We start from the raw sequence: 13,707 nt of genomic DNA on the forward strand, positions 1-13,707 counted from the left end.
TCCCGCCGCCGGTACCTCTGGCCCTGTCTCGCCCCCCGCACGGCTTTATTTTCAGCTGTGAAGAGCAGAAACAGGGGGGCTTCCGGGCCGGGGAGGCGGCCAGCTCCCCCGAGGAGGGGCAGCACCCTCGGCTACCCGTCCCGGGGAAAGCGACCACCCCCCGGGCATCATTTTGTGCCGGGCCGGCCACCCCCTCCGGCAGGGCGCGGATCTGGGCGGCGGGAGCGGCCGCTGGGGGCCGGGCAGGCGGCGGGGGGCGGAGCGGGGCGGGCACCGTCTCTGACTCCGTCACGGCGCGGCCCCGGGGAGCGGTGGCGCGGACAGCGGCAGGTTCCCGGCCGCAGGAGCAGATGGCGGCCGCGCTCCTCTTCTACCTGCCCCTCCTGCCGGGGCTGGCCGGAGCCTTCAATCTGGACACGGAAAACGTGATCAGCCGGCGCGGGGAGCCAGGCAGCCTCTTCGGCTTCTCCCTGGCCATGCACCGGCAGCTGCAGCCGCAGGAGAGACGCCTGTAAGTGCGCCCGCGCCCCGCCCCGCCTGGCCCCGTCCCGCCCGCGGGGACCCTCATCCCTTCCACCGGCGGGAAACTTCCCCCGGCAGCGTGCTGGGGCCGCCAGCGCCCACCTTGTGGCCATCCGCCCGCTAGCGACGGGGAGGGGACGGACGGAGGACCTCGGAGGGACGGGCCGGCACCTGCCGCGGCCCGCGGGGTGCTAGGGCGCCGCGGGCCGCCCAAAGGCAGCGTGCGCCCGGTGGGAGCGGCGGGACGTGCTGCGGAGCGAGGTACCGCCCCGCCCTCCCCGGGGGCCTGTGGGGAACGGGAGCGAGAATGTGGGAAGCGAGGGACAGATCCCGCTGGGAAGCCTTGCCGCCCCAGCTGCGACAGCGGTTTCCTCAGCGGGCCGTGGCGGCGTGTTTCGCGGCGGCAGCCGTGCCCGCGGGGCCCGGGCGGAGCGGGGCGCCGGGTGGGGCTGAAGCCCGGGGCGGCTCCGACCTGCTCCGCCGGTGCCCCGCGGCTGCGGGTGCCTGTTGAGGCTCTCCCCATGTATACCCGGCCTCGGGTAACGCAGAGTCTGCTGTTCAAGACGGAACCTGCCCAGGAGTGCAGGTGGGAGGTGGTTCAAGAAAGAGGGGAAGAATAAATCACTGTTGGTGGCATAGGGGTGGGAGCTAGGAACCCCTTTTCGGGAGATAAAGCAAAGCTCCTTTGTACATCTTCAGGAAACTTGCCTCTTCCATAGCAGAGCAGTGCCTGACCCCACCCTATCCAATAGTGCTTGAAGTAGTCTGCCTTAGGTAAAGTATTACTATTAAACCAAAGTCCCTTCCCCAAATACTTAGTTTTAATTCCAAGGAATATTAGCCCACAATTATAGAATCAGTGGGTGAAGCAAGCTGGAGTCAACTTGTATACTTTGTAAAGGTAGCTGGTGAACGTACTTAAGCATGTCTTCACTGTGATTTCATAGGAACTATACTGTATTAAGAGTATAAATCACAAATGCCCACATTCCATCTTCCATCTAGTAAACAAAGTGTCCCATGGTATCCTGAAGATTGAAATAAAGATCTGTGAGCTCATTCTCAGAGACTTTTATCTTAAAGTCTTAAAGGGATTACTTTTGCATTGGTCTCATTATGGTTTTACTAAAAAAGCAGTTCCCAAAGCTTGTTAGTTTCCCATTGTATTGTCAGTACTGGCAGAATGAGTGTGTCAGGATATGCAGAGACTGAAGGCCAATTACTGAGAAGTCGGTAGAAATACAAAAGCTGTCACAGTATTCAAGCCAGCCTGTAATGTTTGGCTGAAATGCTTCAGAGATTATTAGCATGAAAGTTCTGTATTGTATGTATAGTAAGTGCTTCCTCAGGCAATCCAAATCCTGGGATAGCGGAGCCAGATGCTATCTGCTTTGACATGGTTTTCTGAATCCAGTCTTTCATGAGAAGCAACAGTCTCTAGTACTTACAAAACAAGGCTAGAGAAACTGAGTTTTATGGTGATCTGTATTTCTGAGTATTGAGACGTCTTGACTATATTTAAAAGGCTAAACTCTTAGGTTTTAGCCTAAAGAATTACGGTGCTGCCCTGGGTAGCTGCTGGGTAGTGTTCTTGGAATGAAAGCTTTTAGATCACACAGATGTGCTGTAGGCTCTTTGAACATCATCTTTCCATCTGTAAGAGATGTGGTGTGTGGCTGCAAGAGAGCACAACATTAAACGAGCTGTAACTCTCATAGGGACAGAGGTGTGGAAATTCACTTTGTCTAAGTTCTGTCTTGTGAAGCAGATGGGAGTTGTGGCGAGGAAACTTGAAGGGAAGGCTTCTGTGTTTGGCTGCATATTTATATCAGATAAAAGTGAGCGATGTTGAACTAATACTGAATGTTTTGTGTGGCCTGTGCCATAGAAACCACGTGCAGTTTTCTAAGTAGCTTTACTCTTTATAAGTGGAACAAATGGTGTCTGTTGTCCAGACTTTTGATGAAGGTGGGAAGTTACGGGAATGGAGGTCATACTGAGGTCTCCTAATGAGAAACAAGTATGCTCCATGCCTGTATTCTGCCCATTATCTTTAACAGCAGGAGTTTCAGTAGTTTATTCTCAGGGGTGCAATATCTCTGGATTCACAATTGCATTTTGGTCTGCTTTACATCTACTGCTAAAGTACTTTTATGTGCAGCTATCTCTTGTCAGATAGAAGTATTTATTTTATCCCTTCTTAAATGGATGCTAATTTTAAAACTTAGTTACAGTTTGAGTGTGAACACTGTTAAGAGGTTGCCAAAAATATACAGACCCCATTTCATTGTTGAAACTTAATTAAAAGTGGTGCTTTGGTTCTTATCTGGCAGGGACCCCCATTCCAAAAAAAAAACCCCTGCCAACCTGACCCCCTACAATTTTGCAAAATGAGAAAGAGGTTGTAACAGACATGCAAGATCAGTCAGTCCTTGGAAAGGCAAGTAAATAAGAGAAGGTGAATACATAATTCTATTCAAGGACTGTTTTAGTCTGGGGCTTGGTAAAACAAACCAAGTGCTGTGTAATTTTTCTCTCGCCTCACTTAAGTGGTTCTTAAGTGAAATAGTTTCCTCTTCCTTGTACCAGATTATTCAGTGTTAAGTGTTACGAAAATCCTCTGTAAAGATGAGGGTGGAGAATATCTAGGAAGTGTGACAAATAAAGGTACAGCTGAAATAGCCTCTGATTAAACATGGTATTTGCTTTTGATCATCTTTTTTCTTAGTTACAGGATACTGTGGTTTGCATATTAGCTTTGAATGGCAATCTTAATTTATTAGTGTTAGATACTAATGCCATATTTGCTAATGAGGAATTACTTAAATCCCAACTGTATGGGGTAGATGACTGTTCAGCTAGCAACAGGATTTCATTTTTTCTTTGTAAATGTCTTTGGGTGAGAAAAGTTTATCAGTTGGAGAGGAGAGAAACTTTAATAACTGAAAGTGTACTGCTAATGCTGTGTGGATGAGAACTGCTGAATGCAATCTTAATGTGCATCAGGGGAGCATTCATGCTGAGGTGCTAAGGGCAGCCTGCCTGGATTGGTGGGTGCAATTCAGGTTCATTGCCAAGCACAGTGAGTCGGGTAGCAGAAGACGCTAATGGAGCTCTCAGAGCTGGGTGTGTTGCCCTGTGTGAGATTGTTCTGGTTTTAATCTGTGACTATAACAAAAATGAGGGAGTTCAGGTTCTGAAAGGGGGTGGTAGCACATCAGCAGCATGTTTCATCTGCACACTGGAAGAAGATTTGCAACTTGGAGGGGCCTGAGGCTCATGGACAGCATAGCTATAGGAATAAAGTGGTTAAAGTTTTAAGTAGTCCTGTGATGGTGGACATGGCTGTATCTAGCATCTGTATATGGGGACTACACTTGCTATAGATATATATAATCTACTATATTATACATATGGTACTATTATAACAAATGTATAATTACTAGCTACTCACTATATATGCAGTGAGTGTAGTCATGTACATGTAATTATTTATATGTATGTATACATGCTTCATGTAAGATGTCCAGCAGGTCTGTTCCAGCCCTCTTTGGTTGTAGTTTGCAAATGATTTGTGCCAGTACCTTGAAGTAGAATACAGGCCCTAAGAATAATTACATTTGTGCGTAACTTTACTTGAAAGTAATTCTGATATATTATTTTCAACAGAAGTATGGAACTGAATGGAAGTATGGAAGTAGGCTTCTTGTGATTGTTTAAGGCAAAAAAGTATGAGAGTGTACGCATCAACATTCAAGATCTTATCAGCTGAAAAGCTGTGAGTTGAAAGCTGTGGATAGGCACTTTATGTTAAGACTGCACTGACCATTGCCATCCATAAAGTTCTTAAAATTGCAGTGTCTTAATTTTTATTTGTGACAGGTTTTGCTGATACAGCAAATCTCTACTGTGAGCTGTTACATTGATGCATAACGAAGTACCCTTTGGTCAGCAGCGCTGCTGACATTGCATCCAGCTGCTGCAGAGCATCCTCGGTGGTTTTTAGCCAGAACTTCTGTATTGACAGAGGGCTTGTGCTTATAGACACTTGGCTCCAGCAACAAAAGAGATGGATTATGCTGGTCTGCAATGGGAAATGACAGTGTAGTTCTTGAGGTCTAGTTCAGGCTTCAGGCAGGCAGACTTAATAATAGTGCATATTTACATCTTTAGGAGTTAAACACTTTAATAATAGTGGTCTGTAGTGCTTCTGTCAGTTAAAGAATAATTTATTATTTTCTTTTCTGTTTTATTTTTGTTTGTTTAAAGACTGTGTCCTTGCTGCCCTTACATTGCATCTAAAATATTTTTTATGATTGTCTCTCTTTTTGTCTATGCAAGCTATGCTTGGACAACCTGCTTAGCATGCTTGATTACTTTATTAATTTGTGACAACAGAGGGGTTTGTCTCTGTTCAGTATAGATGTCCTGGGGCAAAGGATCAAATACAGTTGGGAAGGAGGAAGGGGGAGTTCCCCTATAGAGGAAAGGAAAAGATTTTTAAAAAGAGGATCTATCATACTAATATAGTGGGTGAAAGAAGTGAGAAAATAAATTTACATTGCATAAGGGGGAAGAATGTGGAATTACTATAGGTGGAGTCAAACTGCAGAAAGGAAGTTTTTTCCCAGTGCTAAGTTTTGAGTTGTGTGGATTATCTGTGGCAGAGAGAACTGAGAGGTTCACAGGTCAGATATATAAAAGATTGGAAACTATAATAATTTTCGCTGACTCTCATTCATACAGGTTAAAAAGAAGTCAACATGTTTAATTTTGTTATTGCTGTTGTTGTTTTCCTCAGAGGAACAGGAAGGAATTTTGCAGTCAGTCCTGCAGAACTCTGCTAAAGCAAGGATGAAATGAAACATTGAGCTGATAATACACTCAGAAATTACACTGGTGTAACCACTTACATTTACATAGAAGAAGAGCAGACCCTACCAAGGCCTTGGTGAAGTCACAGGTCATGCAGCCAAAAGACACTTCTACCAGGACAGTTTAGTGCAGATATCTATAAAAGGCTGTGTTGGGAAAGATGAACTGCAGCACAGTCCTTAGCCAATAGCTATGTGAGTTTGCAGGTTCAGCTTCACTGCAGTGTTAAATGGTGTGACAGATTCATAGGGTAAAGCTGGCTTTCCAGCACGGTAAATGGCAAACCTCTTACCCAGTCCTCCACCCCCCCTGAGAAACTTGTTCAAGACGTCATACACTTTTCAGATAACTTTTTTTCTATGATCACCTATAAATACATAAGAACCGTAAGTAACCCTGTAGTAACGTGTGTTGATGTTATTAAGAATTAACAAGATTAATTGCTGTGCAAGCGGGAGCTTCCCATGAGTAAGGATGTTAGTATATATGCCTTTTATCAGCAGTGGTGGTAATAATCTTGTGTGCAGACTCTACCTCTGAGAAACAGCCTAGGTCATCAACTCCAGTTACAGCTCATAAAATTGTTAGGCTCTTTTTGGAAGATTCTTGTACTTGATGCAACTTCCTAGCTTCATAGTGTTCTCTTTTTTACCTGTGCTGAGCCTGATTGATCAATTAGTTTCTAATATAAGAAGCACCATGTCTTTGGGGGGGTTGCTAGAGCATAACATTTACAGGGTAGAAGTGGTGACAGGTTTAGAAGCATCTTGGCTAATGCCTTCTTGTTTTTAAATGTCTTAATAGATAAGAGTGGAAGTTTGTGGTGGCACAAATTCTTCTCTAGCCTCTGCATTTGGAAAGAGAAGGGTGTTTTGTAAGCTGTTAGTCTGTGTAGAACACAGGCCTGCCCAGCCATTCCAAGAATTAAAATATATGTAATGGCTCAATTAACGAAAATTGCTTTAATTTGCTCTGTTCCAAGTCTGTTGTGCTCATCTCTCTCTAAGAGGATGGAATTTATACCAGGTATTTCTTAGTAAATAATACTAGGATATAAGTCAACCCTGATGAACACAGCATATGCTAGCCCAGTGATCTCTATTGTGAACTGAATATTAAGCACATCTCAGAAACAGATAAAAAATTTAATCTTGTGTCGTTTATATGGAGCAAGGTTAAAATAAGCTAACAGGAACAAAATAACACAATGCAGGCAAGGACAGACCTTGATTGCAGGAAGGAGAGGAAAAGGCTTTTCTCTTTACTAAAGTGAATGAAAACTAACAAATTGCACAACATATGAATTAAGGACAAAGGAAAAGCATTCTCCTTGACAAGTTGTGTTCCTGAGCAGGGACTGTTGGTCCTGACAGCTCTGCTTAATCATGCCTGAGGGCTGGGCAAGAAAGTGCTGGGAGAAGGGCTCACAGTTGGGAAGACCAGCAGCGATTCTCTTGCTATTCAGACTAAACCAATATAGACACACAGAGATGGGCAAAGTAGACCTGTCTGCCTGTGTGCCTTCTGACATAGAGCCTTCAGTGCAACCCTCCATGAGGTATTCCATTGTGAATAAGTTGTATGGGCTAGAACATGTTTGAAGAGTATAACCACTAAAGCCTGAGGTGGGAGTGAGCTGAAGAAGCATTTTTTTCTGCAGTTTCCCTTCATGCAGTCAGAGGTGGGGCCCTGGGGTGTGGACTGGGTCGTGCTGTCTGGATGCCATGCCTCGGTTCTCAGCTGTGTGGGCAGGAGCTGAGTGAAGAATCAGGGCTCTCTGTGGCACTGGCATCCTGACAGCTTCAGCTGGCAGGCAGCTGCTTGAAGCTCATTGCTCTGCTGATGCTACAGTCTGACTAGCACAAGAAAATTTATGGTGTTCTTTAGACATAAGATGTGACCCCATTAGCTACAGAAGGGTAGAAAGTGAGTGAAACAGAGAGAATATTGATCAAGATGCAGGGATGTGGAGTGAGCCATTCAAGTATCTGAAGTACAGATCATAGATAACACAAGGCCTTCTTTCTGTGCACTGCTCTTCCAGAGCAGCAGGATGTGAGACAGATGTGCCAGGAGTCCTTTCTGCAGCAGGGATGTTAGAAGGACCATAGTATTGTTACATCTTTAGCATTTAGCATTTGTATTTGAGAAAATACTTTTCCTTTGGTTCCTGTTTCAATTTTTTTTTTTTAAGGTCTTGAAAGCAGCAAAGAGCCTGCAAACAGCTGTGCACAGAGAAATAAGGTGTTCTGGTAGTGTTGGGCACAGAGGTGCAGCTGTGTCAGAATTCTTATTGAAAGGTGTGCTACAATTTCAGTATGGGTTTCACTCTTGTGCTGTCTGGCTTGATAATAAGACACTTCAAACTGGCATATTCTTAAAGAATAAACCGTAAAGCAATCCTGCCAGCAGGTATGGATTGATCTTCATCCATATGCAAGTCGTATGTACTGCATGGTGTACTGCTAAAAATACCATTCATCTGTGTAGAGTGTACTAATTGATCCTTTTTTTTGTTATGCTCTTGTAGCAGAATGTCTTAGGCAATAGTACCAGTCTGTGTTGTATCTTCAGGTGTACTGGCTATCCTTGTCTGTCTGCACCTGGACTATTTGATGGATCTGATCAGCCATATAAAATATGTAAATCTTGGCAGTGTGTCAAGTGTTTTTCTTTAATTAAACAATTTAAATTTCTGAGAAGTCTTTTTCCTATTGACGACCCTTTGTTATATATTTTGAAGTGGTGCTCTTTCATCCAAACATCTCAATGTAATTTATAGTGATACTATTTCTTTAACTGTAAAACAGAAATGAAGAGGCACACAAACTCACTGTTACGATGCTTGCTAAGATGAATGCAACTTTCTGTGTACTGAGCATTAATAATGCTGCTAATAATAATTTGTAAATGACACAGAAAAACTTACATGGAAGTGAGACAGGTAGGTTGACTTCTTATAAATGTTTTTTTTTGCAGGATAACAAGAAGATTAGACTGTTCTACTGATCTAATTTGTTGCTGTCTGGATTGTCTACAAAATAAAAAAGAACATTTCCCAAATTAGTCTGTTGGGTTGCCTGGCATGTTACAGCAGTAAATTGTTCACCAGGCAGTGTGTACCATTCTTTTCTCTGTTAAACTCTGCCTGACTGCCAGAGCAGCTGTCAGTTCTGTAAGGAATGCAATCTGGTAAGTTTTCATAGGAGATACCTCACTCATTTCAGGAGAACTGCTGTTTAAAAACAGCTGTTGTTTGAATGTTTCAGAGCCAGCCTGGGGCTCGTTGAATCATTCTAGCTGTATCTCTAAATCCACCATGTTTGGGGACATATTCTGCCAAAAGGACAAGACTGAGATTAAACTATCAGGCAAATGGCTATTTAAACTCAAAATATCCATATTATTGAATGAGCAGATGGTGGTCTGTACTGTGAAACACGAGCTGGAAAATTAACACCTCATAGGGGTATTTAGCAAGAGTAGGTACAGTAAGAGGCACAGGATTATTTGAAGACAGACATGTACCGATTAGTCTGGAAAATATTAAAGAATTCATTTATTAGCATTACATATTGTTGTTTGAGATATACATAAGCAAATTGCTGCTTTGAAAGTAATGGCTGAAGAATGTAGCCTTAAAAAGCAAATGTGAATGTGGAAAAAAAAGTCGTGCTTCATTTTTTTTAGGGAATTACTCAGTATATTAAAAAGAAATTAACTGAACCATAGGTCAATGAATCTCCTTTTGCAACATTAGCATAAAATATACTTGTGATACCAAGACTACCATATCACATTTTGGATGCCTATTTTGAGCATTCCATTACTATTGCTTTGGGGAATTGCAGTTATATTGATTTAGGTTAACGAGCAGACCAGATGTATTCTGCTGTGAAGTACCTGAGATTAGATTTTGTATTAAAATGATAGGCTCTGTTGGAGTGTTGTCTGTTTTCTTGTTTCCTCTTTCAGAACTGCATCTAAAAATGCCATTTCCTAGTCCTGTTTTCCTTTAAGCAGTTATACTAATGTGTGTGAGATTGCTGACTGTGTTTGGAAGGGAGTAAGGTCTGCAGGATCAAGAACAGAAGCAAGAGGGTTCATGAGATGCCCCCTGCATGGATGAGTCCTGCACTGGATTTCAGTGCAAGTTAGTGAGCTTCTAGGTTCCTTTTCAGCTCAATTCTCTGCATTTGTTTTCTACTTTCAGTGAATTTTGAGGTATTTAAAGGAACAAGGAATAGCAAAAAAGGAATGATCAGCACTCTTACTGAGTTTGCTGATAGTGTCCATAGGAGTGGCAGACTTCTTACAGAAGTACAGCTGAGTAGTTTCCTTTTTAGTGGAGATGACAGTTTTTCAAGTGGTGCTAAATGTGCTTGGCTTCTGCCTGTTACCCTCCTCAGAAGCAGGCCTATAAACTGTATCTTTAAAAACCAAAGCAAAACAAGATTGTGGATATGCTGGGAGCCATTCACTCCTGTAATGCCTGAGGTTGTTTGCTCAGCAGCACATGCGTGGGTCAAAGGTCTGAGGGAAATTCATGTTTATCCTGGAAGTGCTTAAAAGTGGCAACCAGCTGTCGCTGGTAGCAAGCACATTACTGTTGTGTGTAGGTGAATATTCTGTGTCCTTTGCTTGTAGCTCTTCTCTTTTAAGGGAATTACTCTTTTAAGGGAATTAAGACTGGTTAGTCTTGCACCTAGGTGCTGCTGAAGCTGCATAGTAGTTAGATCTGCTGGCTCTTAACCTTAGGCAGGTATAGTTTTTTTTTTTTTTTTGTTTTGTTTTGTTTTGTTTTTTAAATCATGCCAAAGGTGATAAAATAATTTTTCTAATTTTTTTTTTCTTATATAGCCAACTCCTATAGCTGTTGCTGAAAATATGACTTACATAAGCAAGTCCCTGTAAACTTTTCATCCACACAACATACTTTTCTGGTATAGAAATGTTTGATATGTAGTGTGGCCCCAGAATATTGCTGAAAAGGTATTCTCTATTCTCTCTTTTCAGCCAAGCTGTTATTCCTGCATGTAGTGGATGAATACTTGTGTTGTTGTCAGGTCAGATCCAGTCCCAGTAATGGCTGCGATGCTGTTTGTGAAAACTTTCAGCTTGCAGGAGTATAGGGTGTTAAAAAGAATTTAAAACAAATAATTAATTCCAGGTTCTGCTCACATGAGAATGTGGGGAGTGATGAAGGATGGAAAAAAAGTATGTATGGGTGTAGGCATGTAAAAATTAAGTGAGTGTGTGTGGAAGGAAAGCAGTATAGAGCGGAAGAGAATGTAGTGGGTTTCTTGGCCTACCCTCAAATATAATTTGCCAGCAGAAAAATCTTGTTCTTAGATTTTACAAGCTGGTAAAAAAAAGTACAACTGAACGTCTCAGTTTGTACATGCCTACTTACGGTAAAATATAATTGCTGCCTCTTCCACTGATATCTGTATGAAGAAGTGTCTGTGAATATAGACTTATTTTTGTTAATCTGTCTGATCAGTGTGTCAGTGTCTGCCATGGAACAGTAGAAAAGGCTCTTTGAGTGTCCCAGATGTCTGGGCATTTGTGTGACCCAGTTTGCCTGCAAACCTTCTACTCCACTCCTTATTGGAGTGACATTATTCCAAGTGGTTTGAACATGCCTGTATCTTCAGTTAACTTGAAGGAGTGAGGGGACTGTGTGTCAGTACATGTACCCAGTGCCACATCTGGTTTAGTGATTCAAGTTAATGGCTTGAAGGAAAGCCTTACTCAAATGTGTATCCCGTTACATGCCTTTAACCCAAGGCTAGGGATGGTTTTAAGACTGAAAGAATAATTTGAAAACTGTACTTTAGCATGCAAGTGACTTTTGGTTGTCAAAGTGTGTGTTTGCTGGCTGTTTGTGTACTCATTCTCTGGAATATTTATTGGGGATTACATATGGAGAAGGTGTGTCCCTTTTCTATGCACACAAAAGCTTGTCAGCCCACTCCTGCAGGATATCTCTCTGGTGCTGTGGGTTTCTGCTGGCAGCTGGAAGGGCACAGCTTAGCTCAGAATGCCAGTGTTGGTCTGGCATGGGTGACCTCCCTGCTGGGGCTTTGGTTGGTTTTTTTTAACTGAATGTGATGAGTTTATTATGTTTAGGTGATGAATCTGCCAAAGTTGAATATTACCTTTTCTGTGGCTGTGTATGTAATGTGAGAAGTTTTTCACCTGTCTTGTTTTTCCTGGGACAATTCAAATCTGGAAAAAAAGGAGCAAGAGGAGTCTCATGAATTAGATGTATATGTGAAGGAACCGTGGCTTGAGTTAGCTTGGGGAGCAGTCACTCTTCAAATACTGTGGGGAATTAGTTGCTGTAACATACTACATTGGCCATGGATTCTGGTGTCCATCCCTCTTACTGTACTTCTTTCATGCCTTTTAATGGTTTAATTATGTTAATAAATGAAACTGATATACTTCATAAGGGAATAGAGGAATGACATTTCAAGCCAAATGTTTTTTCTGCACTGTATTAAAATTCATGCTTTTTTAAAGGCTTTTGGCATATGGATGAACAGTGTGCGCCTGTTACGGCTGTTGCCTCCCTAACAAGTACTGCCTTCAAATACTGACTGCACTTTCAGATTGCTTTTCAGACAAAAAAAGTCTGAGTGAGTATTCCTGTGTTTTCATCTGTGCTTGTTCCTAAAACATGTACCCAGTAGATAATGTTGATACTCCCTTCATTTTTCATGAACTTAAAATGGAGATGGCATGTGTAGGGGGGCTACAAAGACAAGACTTGCAAGTATGAAGAAGTTTGAATTTGGAGGTTTTCCATGGCATGTGTGGCTGGAGACAGTAATTCCTGATTTCTGTCCTGTACATGCTCATTTGAGCCTGTAGAGTGAACATGTCCACAAGACACTGATCATAGCACCAGCTCACTGCTTTATAAAACAGCAGCTGCAGCACCATGGTTCCCTTGGTGCTGCTGGCATGGGGTGGCAGGGCAGACACTGTTCTGTGCCTGAGCCAAGGACTTCTGGGTCACCCCTGCTGTGTTGCAGCCACCCTTGCTGCTGTAGGAACCTGCACTTTTGCCCAGCTGAGGGTGGTGATGGGACTGGCCCAGGGGCCCTGGGCCCAGCACCAGCATCGTAGGGATGGGGTGGGAAGTGCTGGGGCCTTGTCTCCCACGTTTGTTTCTTTAGATGGTGCCCTTGCCACGGCTTGAGTTACATCCCAATTTGTTACAAGAGGATTTCGTGCAGTAAGGCTGTGTTAGGAAATCTGAGTGAAAATAATTTAATGTTATTTTTTCCGTAAGTTTATCATGGATTAATTATAAAACTCTCTACTGCATTTTTTACGGTGTCACTTGATGCTTCGGTCTGTGCTTGGCACAGGTGTTATTCTTTCATTTGAATCTGAAGGCAAGTGTAGCTTCTAAGGGAAAAATTAAAGCTCCAAGTGTTACACAGGTTTCCCTTGCTACTTGACAATACAAAAAATGTGAGCCAGAGTCTGAAATGGAAAACTATTTTGAAATTAGTTTTTGGAGCAGACTGGACCATTTCTTGGAAAAATACTTTATACCGATGAAATATACCTATTTCATATCCACACAGACTGGACTGTGAGCAGAAAGGATTTGTTTGTTTTTCCATGTGACTTTCAGAAAGTCAACAATAAGTGGCCTTTCCAGAACAACAGGTGTCTTTGTAGTTCCAGTTTTGCTTTGACGTAGCTTACCTTAGTGCTTGTGCTGCTTTTGGCTTCTTTTCCCTGCCTCTATTGTAATCTTCTTCCTAAAGAAGGCTGAATGAATGAAGTGAAAATCTCAGTCCTCCAGATGCCAAGCCTCCAGGCAACAGAGATTAATGGGTTACTTGGCTGTGGCTTCACATTGGTAGTTGGAAAATGTAACTGTGGAATAGCAGATCGGGCGAATCCATCAGTCACTTAAAAGAGCTGTTAATAACAGGCTGGCAGTGATGGTATCTGTGAAAAACATCACAAGGTTCCCACTGACATAGTTACTGGCTGTGTTTTGCTGGGGGAGGGGTTTTCTGGAGAAGCCCAGTCCCATGGTTCGGCTCCAGTTCCTGCTAGCAGTCCATCTGTAGGAAGGAAAATCTCTGTGTGCTAATTAGTCTCTGGGGCTCCTGTCTTGTGACTTATTTCTATTTGTATAAGCCAAATCCAGGCACAAAGCAGAGAAGGTGCCACCAGTATTTAAACACAGCATATGTCAGTCCCACTGATTGACTTTAGTTATGTTGAAATACTATGGGGGTTAAAGATTCTCCTGTCCTCCCCTTTCATCAGTATAAA

General features: G+C 42.9%; 1 protein-coding gene across 2 annotated transcripts in view; it reads left to right on the forward strand.

The window, feature by feature from the left end:
• The first annotated feature begins 287 nt into the window (after window positions 1–287).
• ITGA6 (integrin subunit alpha 6) overlaps window positions 288–13,707 on the forward strand; it is a 44,796-nt gene continuing 31,376 nt past the window's right edge. Inside the window, exon 1 of one of the 2 annotated variants that reach the window (XM_030454625.1) lies at window positions 288–511. In XM_030454625.1, coding sequence (XP_030310485.1) covers window positions 351–511 — 161 coding nt within the window. In that variant the 5' untranslated portion in view covers window positions 288–350. The remainder of the gene's footprint in view (window positions 512–13,707) is intronic. The other variant, XM_030454623.1, reaches the window with a different exon arrangement.

Source organism: Calypte anna, chromosome 7 (genome assembly GCF_003957555.1).
Source record: "Calypte anna isolate BGI_N300 chromosome 7, bCalAnn1_v1.p, whole genome shotgun sequence".
Taxonomy (NCBI): domain Eukaryota; kingdom Metazoa; phylum Chordata; class Aves; order Apodiformes; family Trochilidae; genus Calypte; species Calypte anna.